Genomic DNA, 17,482 nt, shown 5'->3' on the forward strand with positions numbered 1-17,482 from the left:
GACTTGCTGGCCCGGCTCGAACTCGATGGTCGAGGCATTTTCGTCATACCAGCGTTTCATGTCTTCTTGGCTGGCCTCGAGGTTGGCTTCTGCCAGGGCCCGGAACTTCCGAGTCTGGTTCCGCAGGGTCAGGAGGTACCGGTAGACGTCGGGGGGGGGCATCTTGGACGTTCGCCTCCCAGCCCTCCTTGACCAGGCTGAGGGGCCCTCGGACGGGGTGCCCATACAATAGTTCGAAGGGGCTGAAGCCCAGGGATTTCTGTGGTACCTCTCGATAGGCGAACAGGAGGCAGGGCAGCAGGACGTCCCATCTCCTCCTCAGGGGCTCCTCCAGGCCCTTGATCATCCCTTTCAAGGTTCTGTTGAACCGTTCGACCAGTCCGTTCCCCTGGGGGTGGTAAGGGGTGGTGAATTTGTAGGTGACCCCACATTGTTGCCAGAGGGATCTCATGTACTTTGAAATAAAGTTCGTACCCCTGTCGCTCACCACTTCTCGGGGGAACCCCACCCTGGAGAAGATGCCCATCAGGGCCCGGCCCACCACTGGAGCTGTCACAGTGCGGAGTGGGATGGCCTTGGGGTATCGGGTGGCGTGGTCGACCAGTACCAGGATGAAGCGGTGTCCCAGGGCGGTTCGGGGGTCGAGGGGCCCCACGATGTCGATCCCTACTCGTTCGAACGGGGTGTGGACGGCTGGAAACGGTTGGAGGGGGGCCTTGACTCGACCCCCAGTCTTTCCGCTAGCTTGGCAGGTCGGGCAGGACCGGCAGTGGTGGTCCACGTCTCTCCGCATTCGGGGCCAATAAAAATGGGTCACTAGGCGGCTGTAAGTTTTGTCTCGCCCGAGGTGTTAGGCGAGGGGCACGTCATGCGCCAGGTTCAGGAGGAACTCTCGGAATCGGAGGGGAACCACCAACACCCGGCCGGTTCCCAGTTCGGCGACTTTCTGCTCGCTATACAACAAGTCATTGTCCCAATAGGTCCAGTGGGTTCCCGTGGGGTCCCCCGAGGCCTGGGCGGCCGCTTGCTGTCGGGCCCCCTCGAGGGACGGGCAGGCCTTCTGCTCTTGCTGGAATTGTTCGTGGGTGGGGCCCCCGTCGTGGCGCCACTGGGCCAGCTCAGGGATCTCGCTGAGGGAGGCGGCCTCGTCGGGGGAAAGTTCGGGGGGTCCGGCCTCATCGTCAGGTTTCTCCGTGCCAGATGAGGGTGGCAGTTCTTGACCCGTAGGCTCGTCGGGGGCCGCGGCAGCGGCTGGTTGGGCGGTCATGGACCGGGTGGTGGCGCAGGCCCACTCGGGCAGCCCTAGCATCCCCAGATGCTCTCGGCGCTCCACCTGGGCCCAGGGGGAGCTCTCTAGGTCGTTCCCCAGGAGGCAGTCCACCGGGGAATCGTCGCGGACAGTTACTTTTAGAGTGCCTGACACTCCTCCCCACTCGAAGGGGACCCTGGCCATCCGGCACATGCTTTCGGTGTTGTCCGCGGTCCGGACAGGGCATAGGACATGCGGCAGGATTTGTTCGGGGGTCACCAGGTGGCAGCGGACAGCGGTCACACTGGCCCCAGTGTCCCGGAGGGCTTCGGCCCGTTGTCCATTGATGGTGATCCACTGCTGGTACTTCTGGGTGTTGCTTGGGATGGCAGCTCGGGGCACCATTTCTCGGGGTCCCAGGCATACGAGGGACATGGCAGCTGGTTCCCACTCGGGGGTCCCGTCCTCGCGGCTTTCCTCCTCTTCCTCTCCTTCCCCCAGGGCTGCGGCGGCTATTTGTCGGGGAGGGGCCCCAGTGGTCCCGTTCCGTAGGTTCACGGGGCAGGCTGGGTCGCTCGCATAGTGGCCTATCTGTTGGCAGCCGAAGCAGGTCACTGTTGGTCGGGGTCCAGGCCTGGCGATGGGGGTCCCTCTCCGGACCATGGTCGGGGACGTGTGGTTGGCGGCTTGGCCTCGTGGCGGGCTTCTGGGCGGCCCGGCCGGGAATTCTCGACTGCGGTGGGACCCCCCTCCTCCGCCCCGCTGGCGAGGAGGTCCCGTGGTACTCCGTTGGTAGTCCCCCACGGGGTTCCGGGGGACCGGGGTATTGACCCATCGGTCGGCTTCGGCGGCGAGCTTCCGGGGCTCGGTCAGCTTACTGTCCAGGAGGTGTTGCCTTAGTTCCACAAAGCAGTTGTTGGCGAGGTGCTCCCAGACAATGAGGTCGAACAGTTCGTTGTACGAGGTGACCTTGCTCCCTTTTATCCACCCTTCAAAGGCCCGGCTGAAGAAGTCCACGTATTCGACCCATGTGGTACCGGGGAGCTTCTTGCAGTCCCGGAAGCGCTGCCGGTACATCTCGGCTGATAGTCCGTAGCGTGTGAGTAGGGCTTCTTTCATGTGGTCGTATGATGTCATCACCGCGTCGGGGAGTTGCAGCAGGGTATCCCGGTCCTCGCTGAGGAACCTCCCCCATAGGCCGGCACCCCAATCCTTCCGGGGTACCCGATGGGAGGTCATGGCTACCTCGTAGGCTCGGAACCACTGCTGGATGTCGTCGTTTTTGTAGTATTCCTTGACGACATCCTTGGGGATATGAACCTTTGGTTCGGTTGGTGGCAGAGCGTCCCGTGCCCCGGGGGTGCTGGTCTCCCCCGTTTTGGATTTTAGTTCGAGTTCCTTGAGGCCCCTCTCGTGCTCGAGGGTTAGCTGTTTCTCTTCTAGTTCTCGATGCCGTTTCTTTTCTTCGATTTCCTCCTGCAGCCGTAGTTGCTCCAAGGCTAGTTTCTTCTCCGCTAGCAGGAGTTCACCGTCCAGCCGGAGTCGTGCGAGGTCCATTTCGTGTGTCCGGACCCTCTCCCGTTCTTGCATTTTTTCGGGGGATAGGCCGGCTTCCGGGATGCTTCGCCTCCATCTGTCGGGGTCATGGTCGGTGGCATGTTTCCGTCCCGGGCCGAGGTCCCTTCGGCTCGGGGTGGAGTGGTCTCGGATTCTGCCCAGGCTTTCAGGGCTTTCTGCATTTCTTCCTTGGTGCCCAATCCTGTGGTTGGGATCCCTTTGTCCTTGCAGAATTGTTTCAATTCTTTGTGGGTGTATTCTTCCAGCCTTTCCAGCTGGAAGGTTGTGGCCACGGTTGTTTCTTGGCTGCTCATGGTTCTCTTTCTTTTTCCGTCTGGTTAGGCAGCGGGTGCGTTACTCGCCTGTACGATTGTGTCTGGCTCGGATCCCGTCGCTGGCCACCATATGTTGGAGGGAGGACCACCGGGGGGGTCAGGGGGACCACTCCGGGGCATCTTCCTACCGCAAAGTTCTAGCCGAGCGCCGCTGAGAAGCCTCCTAGGGGAGGTCTTTCTCCTAAGATCGTACTAGGCCCAGTAACACCACCACACAGGATTCCGTGTCAGTTGCTTTATCTAGGTATTTTATCAACAGTAGCACATTCAAGATATTTACAGGGGGATCGAGAGATCCAGAAAGAGTCTCAATGTCTTTGTAGGGACAGGGTAGAGGGAAAGTCTTAGTACCAGCCTGGAACGGGGAATGCTGGACCGGAGCGGCAGGTGCTGGTCTCAAAGCAGCTCGGACGTGGAGAGCCGCGACGGTGTCTGCAGGGCTCGGGTGGTAGTTCCGCTTGGGTCGAGCCACGACACAGTCAGCAGGGCTCCGGTGGTAGGTCCGCTTCGGTCGAGCCGCGACGAGGTCAGCTGGGCTCTGATGGCAAGTTCAACAAGGTCGGGCCGCGACAGCGTCAGCAGGGCCCCAAAGGTTCGTGAAGGTCTTTAAGCACGGTGGAGCCGCGACGTAGTCAGCAGGGCTCAGAGCGTGGTTCCGGGATGAGTCTTTCTCCGTAGGGTCAGCCGCGATCCGATCAGCAGGGCTCTTGACTCTGGGATACAACTGCCGTCTTGTTGCCGGGTCGCCCCAGATATAGGTCTGGAGCCCTTTGATGTCCAGACCCTTGCGCCCGGGGGGGGGGGGCGGAGAGGCCGGGTCGGGAGCGGCCAGACGCCCAGCAGGAGAGGCGCCAGGCCCAAGAGAGCTGTGGGGCGATCGCACCTAGGTGTGGAAGGACGGTTGGGGGTCCCATCGATACTGCCCTCCGCCGGGAGTGGGGAGGTGTTCACGTGGTATCCCCCGGGCCAGGGGTTGGCGCCCTGATGTCGGGCCTCGCTGGGACCGAGGCCGGGTGGAGCGGGGTCACGTAGGCGGTGACGTAGAGTCGCGTACAATCCAAAATGGAGGAGCCCCGAGGTTCATGGGACCTCGTGCGGCTTAGCGAGGGGGAACAGGACCACGCCACGAGGCCGGCTCCCACAGTCACAAATCAAATCAGTTGATACTGAGCATCAGTGGTACTGCATATATAGAACACTTCTTTAGTGATTAAAAAATAGTTAATACGTTTCAAACCCTTCCGTTTTTCTTTTAGGGTTCTCCTCAGGACTCAGAACACAAAAGAGCTGAAAATTTACAAATCACACTCATATTAACAAACAAATCCATACCTTACAATCCGAATCACTCATCACACTATATGCACACCATATTACCTATTTTCTCCAAGATTTGTAATTCAAATACAAATTCCACCTTTACTTCACTGCATCCTAAGAAACAAAGGAGGCGAAGAAAAACATCCAATTGATTTCCTCTGCACCCAAATACGAATTACCAATTTATTTAAAGATCAAAAATACGAAGACTCACGACCAAGGGGGAATCATTCCCAGAATATCAATCCTTCTCTCTGTCTGTTGCCAAGTACCTGTAAACCAACAAAAACAGCTGAGGTCACTAGATGACATCCTGTTCATTAAATTGCCATACTGCTACTTGTTCCCCTATCTCAAAACTTCCATTACGCTAGCCTTATAAAAGATGAGTTGGACCTCCAGCCGTCCATTATAACGGTCGTAGACTCAGCCTGCTGTGACTTCCGGATCTTTTTACAATGAGCACATACCTCGTCTTCTTCACGTTGGTTTCTTTCAGTCGAAGCATACATCCTCTGCAGACCAGTTACTGCAGGGTGATTTCTGAGATGTGCAGATCTCCTCCTTTAACCCTGTGGGATTACTCAAATTACTTTCGGGTCTTATATACTGGTTTATGTCCTTTGATAAATATACTGAACGAGATCCTTTAGAATAGTAAATTAGATCTTTGTTCGTTGTGTAGAGCTTTCAGTTGGAGCAAAGAATGAATTACAACACCACAAAATTATGATTTCTGAGATGCGCGGATCTCCGCCTTTAGCCCTGTGGGGTTACTGACATTACTTCTGGGTCTTATAATCCAGTTTCCGTCCGTTGGTAGATATACCAAACATGATCCTTTAGGATAATAAATTGGATCTTTGTTCCTTGAGGAGAACTTTACATTGGGCCAAAGAATGAATACCACACCGCAACCGTATGATGAGGTTGACCTGAAATTTATGTGCCCTCAGAATTGCGGGAGTTGTAGTCTGAGATGTGATCCTCTACCGGTACCAAATGGAACTACTTAATTATCAAGTTGAAGAATTGGTTAAAACACAGTCCGTTTCTGTGTTCTCATATAAACGGCCTGATAAATATATGGTTGGTTATGAAGGAGTCCTATCAAATGAAACTAGATACTGTAATAATATTTTGTACCAAACACTGGAATCTCCACTAGATCGTTTAACATGGCGATCTCATATGGGCATCTCAGAATTACCTCAGGGCCATTATAAATTATGGAGGTCTGTCATTTTATTAAGACCATCGAAAGCTGTGTTGAATTTTACTATTAAAAAGGAGTAGTACTGGACTATGGCTGCCCAGTTTTCGATGGATTGTTTGTTGAAGCTGAACTCAAGACGTACTAAGGAGTTACAAACATATGAGGGTATTTGAAAGATCCACTTGTAGGCGCAGCACTGCGCCCGCTCCATGGTATCAAAGCGCAGGTGAACGCTATTTGTCCATAACAAATGAAAGGTAGAAGTCTTGCTCTAATAACCTTCCGTATTGCCTCGTGGTAGAGCTGTGCAGGGTGGAGTCAAGTTTGCACAAGGCATAGGTTACTGCCTTGCCCTTTTCTTATGTGCGTGTGATGTGCACCTTGGCCTTGCCATTGCAAAAAAAAATACACCCCTAGTAGGTGTATTTGGGAGCCAACCTTATATTCAAGTTTCCTAATCCACTGGAACTTGTACTTATTGAGACAACGGCCAAATAGGACATCCTTTATCTTCTTGCAGTTTGCCACTAGTTTGTAGGTGATGTTCTAGGCATTTAATCCATCCAGGGCTCCCTGCATTCCCACTTGTGTGGTCCATTAGGATCATGTTGTCATCAGAAACAGCCGTTCATATCCGTTTGTAGGTACAAGCAGATTAGCAGTTTTTACTGATTTTTCTAGGTTGGCGGTGTACAATTAAAAAAGCATGGGTGTAAGGACACATCTTTGTTAAAGGCCTTGGTCCGTGTACACTTTAGCAGCTTCTGTGTTTTGGGGAGCTTGATTCTTTTTTTTTTTTTTTTATAAACTTTATTTTTTCAATTTGCATTCTACAAATACATGGGAGCTCGATTCTGACCCAGTTTTCAGAATAAAGTACTGTTATGGCATCCAGGAGCTTTTTGGGGATTCCAAAGTTTTGTAATTTTTTCCAGAGAATGTTCCTATCCACACAGTCGAAAGATGAGGAGTAATCGACAAAGCATGCAAAGAGGGGGTGGATATTCGGCTTGGTGGCCTTCTCGACCAAGTAAGCGAAGGCTATGATGTTACATAGTAGAAGCCCATTCCCTGAAGCCTACTTGATAGATGGGCAGAATGCCCTCGTCTCTGGCCCAAGTGTCTAGATCATTTAATAGTAAGCTTGCATACGCCCTGGCAGCAATGTCCAGCAGTGCAATCATTCTGTAGTTTGTCGGATCTGGTATCTCTCTTTTTGTGTACAGGTTGTAGAATTGAACTCTTCCAAGAATCGGGGACAGTGGCTTTTACACTACAGTGCTGATAAAGAGGAGTAAGAAGGGAGGCTCCGAATGCTTAATCCTAGTTATATAGGTGGGCAGGGAGCCCGTTCGGACCCAGAGCCCCGTTTTGCCATATGGTCCTGGTTGTGGTCCCACGCGTTGGTTGCTGGCTTACTGTATGTCATATCCTGTTCTTAGCATGAGGGTGGTCTCGCATTGTGGTGTAATGTGGCACTGGTGGGGTGGCTTCACTGGCTCTGGAGGAGTACGTGAAGTAGAGTGTTTGGACTTGCTTGATCCATATGTCAGCTGGGACTACGTTGAGTCATAGGGGTGCCCGCTGAAGTCGTTGACATACCTGCACATTTCAGCCTAACTGTTTTGTTTCAGGAGCTTGAGAACATTTAGCCATTGCCAGTCTTCGTGTTGTGTGCTGCCATATTCACCAGCTGTTTAATTTTCTTGCTCGTGTGCATTTGAGGCATAGCCCCTCAATAGGTTTATAGAGGCGGGTGGCCTGTCTTGCGGTTCTTTTGCTCTCTTTTACCTATGCACTGTAGTTTTGAAGGAGGCAGCACTCCTTTTCCTTGATCACCGGGTGCTTGCTGGTTGGTCTTCCTTGAAGCAGTTGGTGCAAGGCTGCTGCTAATGGTGGCCATTGTGAGAATGGATCCACATCTGGACAATTCATGTTCTCTGACAGCCAGTTGCTTTTCCATTCTGTATGCATGATGTGTCGATTTTATTCTATTTCACTCTTTGGAGAAGTGTGTGAATTTCTTCCACAGTTGTGGGGAGGTAGATTAGGGGAGGTCCAGAGTGTTTAAAATGTGGCGGCTAAGTGGCTGCAAGGGAATCATGGCGGTTAGAGGAGGATGATCACTGGACTGCTTATGTACTATTGAGAATTCCAAGAGTTGGTCCACAAGGAGGTTTCTCATGAACATAGTCCAGTGTTGATGTGTTATTGTCTGGCTTTGGCCTTATTGTGGATTAGAGTCAGCCTTGTGCCGATTTCAATTAATGTGCTTTAAGAAATGTGTGTAAGATGTTGACCACGGAATTCGCCATGAGTTTAGCTAAGTACTTGGCCCCTACGTTGCAGGTGTTAAAGTTGGCAGCTATTATTGTCTCACCAGTCAGGTAGGCATGAATTAGTTCTTCTAGAGTCCCTACAAGTTCTCTTATCTAGCAGAGCCTCGGACTATCTTTACAGTTGAAGTACACGGTTATTAACAAAATAGGAGTAGTGTGCCCCTTCAGCTTCAAGCCCAGCAGTAATATGGAATGTATCATATCCGTAGTTCGGGTTGATTTTTACTTCCATTACTGGCACGGCCAACTTAACGTAGATAGATTGACCTCCAGATGGTCTACCAAATAGGTTGGTCTGTTTGGCTGGATGCTGGAATTCTACAAAGCCCGGAATGATTAATGATGACAGTGTCCAGGTTTCTTGAAGACATAGCGGGTCACCACTCTGCATAAAGTTCAATGCTTCAGTGTTGTTTATGGTAGACTTGAGCCCAAATACGTTCCATGATATTCTATGATAGTAGGGGCTTTGCTGCTGATTTATTGAGAGCTGTCCTCCGATTGTATCCCTGAGTGCTAGGAATGGGTTGAGTGCATCCCTGCCAGGTTGGCTGCTAGCCAGCGCCAGTCACTTATGCGCTGCGAAGCTTGCGAGTCATGTGTGATTCTACGTGCTGATGTTGGCCTCTTCGGAGAGAAAGTGAACCCTCCTTGCTGTTTTGCTATCTTTGTACTGGAGCGTCCTAGCAGCATGTGCAGGTACCAATTTTGTTCCTGCTCCTGAACCCGGATCCCCCAGCTAGCCAATTGAGCAATTTCAGCTAGTGTTTTTAGGGCAAGAGTGCTATTTTTCCAGGTGACTATTGTTGATTCTTTCAAAGTATCAGGTTGTCTGTTATGTAATGTGCCAGCTCTGGGATGTGTTGCAAAACTTGCAGGATGTTTGCCCTATCTAGAGTGTCCATGCTCCCACGTGATGTCTATTCTGGTGTGAATACTGTGATGTTGTTGTCGAAGTGACTGTTTGCATTTTTTCCTGGTTACAGCTTGGTCAATGTCCATGGTCAAGAGTGTTCTGTTAGAGTGGTTAGACTGGTGCGCCCGTTGGGAAGGATGTTCCTCCGTGGAGAGTTGTCCGTATTAGGTGGTATCCTCATCTGTGTGTGTATTGTTGCAGGTTGTCCAACCAAGATTGGAGGCGCGACATTTGCGCTTGCCACCCTGTTTTCTGGGGAGGTTGCAACCTTTGGCAGCCTATTCTCTGATGGAGGGCGAGCTGGGACCGACGCTTCTGCACTAGCTGGAGTGCTTAGTCTTGTGCTTTTGAGTGGTTGGAGTTCGTGCTTCCTGATTGATGCGGTGATTAATAATAGACAGTTTATTCTGAACAAATGAAAAGACTTTCTTCACTGTTTTTGTGGCCCAGTGAGGCATGGGCTCTGGCTCCGCCTTGAGTACTAAGGGACCCTGGTCAGGCAAGGTTGAGTGAGTGTGGGGTCCTGTTGAGAGGAGGTGATGCATGTCTTTGTAGGTTTTGGAGTACTTCTTCAGGAGCTACTTTGCTCTTCTAGACAGTGGTTTGTCGATTACTTTGATTTCAGATGGGATGCCCATGGGGGCTGTATCTCCTGATTTTGTTTGGCTGGAATTACTTTTAGATTTGGGTGCATTTTCCCCAATGAGGCCAGCGGTGAAGCAGTAGGCGGCGTATCGATATTGTTGCAGTTGGCGAGTTCAAGTATCTCTTCTGGGGTGACTTGCGAGGTGTTCGTGCATTCTTCCCTCCCCCATATCGCTTCATCTGTCACTTCATGGTGTAGCTGCACCCCCACTGTGCTTACTGCCTTGCATTGCAGTGGTTTGATAGTAATGATGTAGCACTTTAAAGTGCATTGAATAACTCACAGCGGAAACATCTGCCAAGTTGCGGTGAGTGTTAACAAAGATCTCAGTCATTGACTTTAGTGGCTGGTGTCGATAAACTTTTCGTCCCTCTCTTTGACTGTAGTGTGCTGCCTATGTGGACAACCTGCCTTGGCTGAAACTTGACCCCAGCTGTTCAGGCTGTTCCATTATATGAGGATTTTGATACAGAGGATTGATCCTGGGGTTGTGCTACTAGATTTACCTGTTCATTCGCTATAGATTACATTTGTTGCGGTTTGTCCAGGGTTCCCGTGGGGCATTCCATTTAAAGTAGACGTTCTGGTGAAGTATATACTCATGGAGGTTGGGGCTGGGGCTATGGCGGCACCAGGGGTGTTTGAGTTATGCATAATATTGGTGGTTCTTTTTACAACTGAGCTCTTTAATGGGGTTCTGTTCTCCTTTTGGTCATCAGGGGGCCTGCCTCAGGCTGAACAGATTGCAAACCATGTAGATTAGCTTGTAGGGTAGCTTATAGGGTAGCTTCCAATTGGCTTCAAGGGGCTAGCTTGTCTTGGGTTGAATAGTGGAATCTTTGAAAGTGTTGCGCGTTGCCTAGAGGATAGCGTTTAGTCAGGTGCCATTGATTAAGGAGGGGAGACTGTGGTACCTCGCGTCCTCTGCACTTCTCCTTACTTGGGGCTAGGGCTTGAAGCTGGGGTGAGTGCATGCGATACCGTTTTCTTGAGCAAGCGCCGCTCTCCTGTTCTATGTTGTGCATTGATTATGGTGATGATTGATTATGGTGTGCCGCCCCTAGCAGTCCATCCTTCTGGGAAGTGGATCAGTAAATGCGAAGTTGCCACGGTTTGGCTGCAGGAGTCAGGAGAATTAATGAGGTAGATCTTTGCTTTTAATTGCCGCAGAAGGATTAGTCAAACTGGAAAAGAAAACTGTGGAGGGCAGTTAGTGGCTGGGCTGGAGGGTAAGGCAGGGAAGAGCAGTGCAAGCCGCACCAGGAACCCTAGCCTGGTCTTCTCCACGCCACACTGGCTCTACCCTAGGCCCATGGCTCTAACACTGCAGCCATACTTGTCTCTGCCAGAGCAATGCACAACAAACTTCAAACCTACTCCACAATGCGCGATTCACTCCAGCCCTCTTTCTTAGTACGTGAAGTCACCTCCTGGCGCAAACTATACCGGGGAAGATTCCTATGGGGCAGCAGAGTTATAGTGAACATTGATGAGATTGTAGATATGCCCTCGGTGTGCGCAGATTAACTGGGACGCAGAGCCCCACTGAAGCAAAGATCGTGTGCAACTACCCTCTTTCACACCGCCCACACTGCCGGCTCGTCTCACCTGGCATCTTCCATCACACTGCCAATCCGTCATTGTCTGCAGAGCCACTCCAAATCTTTAGAGGCTTAGAGTGCGCTGGCACCAAGAACCAGAGTAAGGTGTCAGAGGGATAGTATGTGTTGCGGCTCAGCAGCAGTGTGCTCAGCAATGTAGGTCAGCGGCATGCTCAGAAGTGTGGTTCAAGTCAGGCCAGAACAGGAGAGGCCCTCACAAGGACAAAATGCAGTGGAGAAGGCCGTGAAGCATGGAGCTATGGAACTCAACAGCGCTTGCGCAGGCAGGAAGGCTACATCTTGCTCTTTTGGGTCAGCATCAGCAGAGAGGACTTGAAAACCATAGGCATAAAACATCAACTGCACTGCAGTGCACTTCTTTCCTCTGGAGAACCCCACAATTAGCTGATCGTTCACCCTATGGTTCTTGGTGCCATTGGTGTAGGATCTCAACTCTATTTTGGTGTCTAAACAATGGAGTTTCTACTCCTCTTTTAAGGGGTGAGGAGGGTCAAAGAATGTCAGAAGAGAGATGGACTGTCTTACCAATTCGTCCTGAAAGAAGGTGGTGTACAGCAGCTAGACTGCAAAAGCTTGAAGCTCACTCACACAACAAGCAGACGTTGACTTGGGCCCGGTCGTTCTTGAGCTTTTTCAAAACCATTGTCAAAAGAGGTAGTGGTGGGAAGATATACAGGAGTCACATCCTCCGTTCAAGGCAGAATGAGTCTCCAGCACATAGCCTTTTTGGGAACTCCAACGTGCAAATGTGATCACACTGAACATTCGCTACAGTGGCAAAGAGGTCGAGCCTGGGTTCTACCTACTGCCGGACAACACCCTGCGCCACCTCCAAGTGCATCTGCCAAACTTGATCTGCTAGGTGTCTCTGGCTGAGTTTGTTTGTCCAGGCATTTAGAGATCCTGCCAAATGGTGTACAAGTAGGAAGATGCTCTGGAGATTTAGCCAAGTCCAGAGGCGTAGGGCCTCCTGGCACAGAGTCCAGGACTCTACCCTGCCCTGCCTAATGCAATACCACATGGCGGTGGTGTTGTCAGGGAGGGCCTGAACTACCTCTTTTTGATGGAGTGCTGGAAGGTGTTTAACACCAAGCAAATGGCCTGCAACTCTTGAAAAGTGATATAGAAGTGGGTATCCACTGGAGGCCAGTGTCCTCATCTTCACCTCTTCCAGATGGCCTCCCCAACAAAACAGTGGTGTGTCTGTCACCATCATCAGTTCTGGGTGGGGTAGGGAGATGGATATGCCACTGTTCTAACTGAAGTTGAGAAGCCACCACTGAATATGTTTTGCAGTGCCCTCCAAAACCTAGATGGAATATGTCAGGTTCCCTTGTTGCTGGAACCTACAGAACCTTCCAACTGCACAACAGAACTCATAAGGACCACCAGGCATGGTCGATTAGCAGGATGCGGGGCAGAGGGCCAAGAAGTCTCAGAGCCATCCTCACTGAGACTCAGGACTGAGGCGGAAACTGAAAATGCTCGTGGGCCTGCCGATGGGGACATGCAAATAGGCATCCTGTAGGTCCAACACCACCATCTAGTCCTCAGATAAAACCTGGTTAAGTATGAGCATCCTGAATATGGCCTTCAGTAGGAAGAAATTGAGAGGTTGAAGATCTAAAATAGGATGAAGTCCTTCACCTTTTTTCAGCACAAGGAAATAACAAGTGTAGCAACCAGGCAAAAACCCTCTCTATCGCTCCTTCTCTAAAGGAGTCTGACTTCCTGCAGCAAAATGGACACATGGTCACCTGAAAGCCATTCTGACACGGTGAAAGATGCGCTGAGATGAATAGGGACAGCAGGGCATAGCCCTGATTGGGCTACCTGAGAGTACCACTTGTCAGATGTAATGGCCATCTGTGGTGAAAACGACTGACCCAGCCTCCCATCGGGGGGTTGTATGCCACTTAGGGCAAACTAACTAGAGCAGCTTGGAGGTTCTCTGTGTTTGCTGGCCTGAACGTTTTCTGTAGATCCCCTACCCTGGCCTGAAAGGACTGAGGTGCCTGTTGTTGGGGTAGTGGACGTTGGCACAGTCTGAAAGGGAAAACACTAATGATGCAGGGACAGCTGATCTTGCAGACAGAGAAAACTGCATAGGGCTGCCAAATAGACAACTACAGTACCAATTGCACACCCGCTGAGGAAGGAAAAGAGTACGTTGCAGCACTTGAGATAGTTCGGAATGCAGGGATCCACACTGTTGTCTGCACACCATGCAACAAAGTTCCCCCATCTGCTGGAAGAAGTAGATTTAGTAGAGGGGTGACGTGCAGAAAAGATGACGTCTACCACTTCCGGTGGCACCTGAAAAGAGGTCAGTTGTCGCAGCCCAATCGATAAACCTGAAAATGGAGGTCTCAAAGATTAAGATGCAAAGCCAGTCCCCACAACTGGGAGAAAAAGTCTGTCCTGAATGGAAGGCCAAGCGAGGGACAAGTGGAAAGCACAGAAGGTCCACACATGAGGTACTGTCTTGCCAGATCAGAATGGGCACATGATGTGAAGAAAATAACACCCCTATTCTTAGATGTTGTGCCTTATCTTGCCCTACGCACTTCAGTAAGGTAACTATTGACTTGTTGATAACCAATCTGTGGTGTACCAGGAGTAGATTCTGACCTTTTGCCCCCACACAACTTTAAAAAATAAGTTTTCAAGATTACTAAACGCAGTTATTGGCTTTGTTAATGGTGGCACATTTTTAAAAGTATTGGCAAAGCGAATAGCGAGGACTAGCTATGCTGGTGACCACAGCTGAAACTAGTGTTAAGTAATGTTGAGCACTGCTTATTATCATTTTTAGGTCTTGCCTGCAGAGTGAATATGCTCTAGCTTGCGAGAGATATTGTATACACAAAAGGAGCTTGCAGCCCGCCCCTTCCTTACCTTTGGCTGGTTTGACTGTCACTCCCATTGTCTTATTTCTCATTGGTAAATGCATGGGTGCTTCAGCTCCTTTTTGTGCGTTTCCCTCTTCACTAGAGCATGGACCAAGCACAGATTAAATACGTTTCCTTTCGCTGATCCTGCTTCAATTTAGGAACTTTTTTCTGTTTCTCCTTCATTGTTGATTCCTTCCGCCCTCGCCTGTCGTTGATTGCACGTCCTCCCATTCCATCCCGCTTCCCTGCTTGACCCGCCCCCTACTACCTCGCTCGTCGCTGCTGCTTTTTTCTTTTTTTTGCTTGCTTTGCAGTTTTCCATAGTGCGAACATTATCCAAAGGTATTGGAGCAGTTTATGTGCTCACCATCTACATTGCACAATGACACTTTCATTTTTATAGGCATGGGGAAGAGTAAGTAATTTGCCCAATATCCCAGGCTGTTGAGCCAACGCCATGACTCTAACCTGGTTCCCCTGCTCCAAAGTCGGCAGTTCTGGCCATTATTCTACAACCTCCCACCTAACCATTGTTTCAGAAGATCGACACTTTTAACTATGCTGAAAGTTAAGGCAAAACGATGTTATTTCTTTACACTGTTATTACCTCGAACAAACACAGCCTATATTTCTCGCTACAACATCCCGTTTCATCTTTGTGCTAATTGGCAACAAATCTTCAAACTGCACTCTTTGTTAAAAATGGCATAAGATGTAAGAGCCAAATGATTCCTCAAACTTTACTTTTAGCCATACTAAACAGCCAGGCTGCTGTATAACATGGCTTAAAGACACTGGCAAAGCCAATACTCTCGTATAGGAGGGGGCTATTGGCTTTCCCAATGCTTGTTACTCTATTCAGCTATTATATTACACAAATACCTGAATGTGTGCAAAACGTAGATAACCTTCAGACTAAAACTCGAGTTGACTTTAGAGGATAAACTCAAAGCGAAAAGTCTCATCTCTACACGGTTCTATGTAGAGATTCACAACATTAGGTGATTCTAGTATAATTCAACATTTAGCATTTTTTGTCAGGTGAAGGTAGACAGTAATTGCCATGTGGGCTGTTTTGTAGGTCTCAATACAGACAGCTTCAGGGATCTGCTGCTACGCCTCATGTCACCACACAATACACTACACACCAAATACAATATACGAATACAGAAAGGGTTTGGGTCAGCCCTTTTGAGGCACTGACTTGGATGGGTGAGCACCATTTAGGCTTTTTTCTTCGAATTTTGTGGCTTGACCCCGACATATCACAGATGATTACATTTTTATGCTGTACTGTTGGATGATAGAGTAAAGTAGTTCCTCTCAATGATAGCAGCTGTAGCGTGCCTACATTAATAAAATACACATACTGTTGCAGCTTATTTTTCACTGCATGCCAACAGTGTGTAGAGGTACGATGTGTTTCAACTTTATCACTGAAAAATAGACAGGAGGCACACATTCTGGGTGGCAAGATATGCACTTGCCATGACAATCAAAATACGATCTCTCCCTAATGAACTGGATGACATAATCCAATAAAACAGACAATGTAGGAGCCAGAGCTCCATGCTACTGACCCATATTGCTTTGGATTCAAGAATGGTTTAATGCCCTGAGTAATCCATCCAGTTCAACCAGAATGCATGCTCCCTTCATCAACTGGCTACGTTCTCTTACCCTTCCTTCTTCACTCATCAGAGCAAACTCATTAACCCCATTAGACTTGTACCACCCTTGTCTCTACAAGCACCGTTATATGTGCATATGCCCACTTAATTTCGGTTCCAGGTGTCCTCCATTCATCAAGTAAATGCAGGTCTGACAGCCATGCAGTATTTCTAATATGGCACTCACTGAAGGTAGGGGCGCTGCTCACAAGAGGTGGGTAAGCCACTGAAAACGTAAGCCAGGCTCTGCTTAGCAAGAGGTCTCCTTGGACTCTTGAGCCCAAAACGAGAAACGTTTTGTGGCTTCTCCCTGCAACCGCTCTGTAAACTCGTGTGCAAGAATGAAAGTCAAATCATTACACATTGATGTCAAACAGGAGAGATAAAGCGATCTGATGGCTGAATTGCACAATGTAAAATCAGAAAAGGGAAGACTACTTTTATGTAAACCAAATCCTCTTTCAAGGGAATCCTTATACTCAATTAATCAATCAATCAATTAATCAATTAGGTTTTTGTCAAGTGCACTACTCACCCGTGAGGGTCTCAATGCTCTGTTATAAGCATTTAATAGTCCTGCCACACAAGGGATACTGGGGCACTTTACAAAACATAAGTTTGTACATATGTGGAACTGTGCAGAACCCTTCTGTAGGAAGGAGTGAAGCAGGATCCATGTTAATGTTTGCACAAAGGGACAGTGTGCACGGTGAAAAACCAAACCTTTACACTTAGTCAATTTATTTTTTCGTAAACAGCTATCAATGTGGGTTGCACCTAAATACAGCTCTGCATTCTAGTGCAACAGATATCACAGTGTGATTGCAATTATAAACAACCCTTATTGTGCTAAATAAACAGTTTATGTAAATGCCTAACAATTCAAATGAATTACAAAAGTTTGGACAATAATTTACAGAGAAAATAAAACTCTGTTTTAACGTCCTAACACTGTGAACCAGTAAGGAACAATGCAAGATAATGTAATATTTATATATAGAAGCAAATTAGCATACAAATAAAAAATTCAAATCAAACATTCAAATGTATCAAGTCTGTTGCTATGCTTGATATTTATTTTCACCTATAATTTAAAAAAGAAATTCTTCAGATACAAATGTAAACTTCATCTCTCAACAATTTAATCTCCTGAGGTCTAAATTAGGCACACTTCTTGGGGAATGAACAATGTAAATGTTGAAGGTGTCTAGGAAAGGGAAAAATCCAGGTTACTGAGAGCCTCACCACTGTACGCTGCTTGTTGGGTAGGAAGACTCGAACAATAGGTTTCTGTGGAGACTTAGGGTTCCCTCTGGACATGTCGATGGGGTTCTGAATGACAGCAAGGGATGTAGGTGGTAGTGAGAGGCTAGAGGACGCTGATGATGTAACTGTGTCTGTTGAAGCAGAGCTAGAAACTGAAAAATCAGTTCCATTTCCCATAGATTCTAATAACTGCTGCTCCCTCAGTTGCAGGGCATCTAGTTTGCTGGTATATTCTTCATAGGCCTGGCAAAGAAATAGAAAAATCAATAAATTAGATCAATCAATTTTAATAAGAATATATTTATTTTGTTTTTTATCAATCTTAACAAAATTAAGAGGGTGCAATTTCTATTATATAATTAAAACATAAAAGTGACTGTTCTCTTCCTAAACACAAATGAAAACGAACATTAAAAATTGCATTCTTGGTGACTGGTGTGTTCTGTCATAGC

The 17,482-nt window shown here is 48.7% G+C and overlaps 1 protein-coding gene across 3 annotated transcripts in view; it reads right to left on the minus strand.

Annotated features, from left to right (window-relative positions):
• Nucleotides 1-17,482, minus strand: part of BRAF (B-Raf proto-oncogene, serine/threonine kinase) — an 803,995-nt gene that overhangs the window by 632,593 nt on the left and 153,920 nt on the right. For all 3 annotated transcript variants that reach the window (XM_085651927.1, XM_085651928.1, XM_085651929.1), the window contains exon 3: nt 17,010-17,273. In XM_085651927.1, the coding sequence (XP_085508053.1) occupies nt 17,010-17,273 (264 nt within the window). The remainder of the gene's footprint in view (nt 1-17,009; nt 17,274-17,482) is intronic.

Source organism: Triturus cristatus, chromosome 4_1 (assembly GCF_964204655.1).
Source record: "Triturus cristatus chromosome 4_1, aTriCri1.1, whole genome shotgun sequence".
In the NCBI taxonomy this organism is placed as follows: domain Eukaryota; kingdom Metazoa; phylum Chordata; class Amphibia; order Caudata; family Salamandridae; genus Triturus; species Triturus cristatus.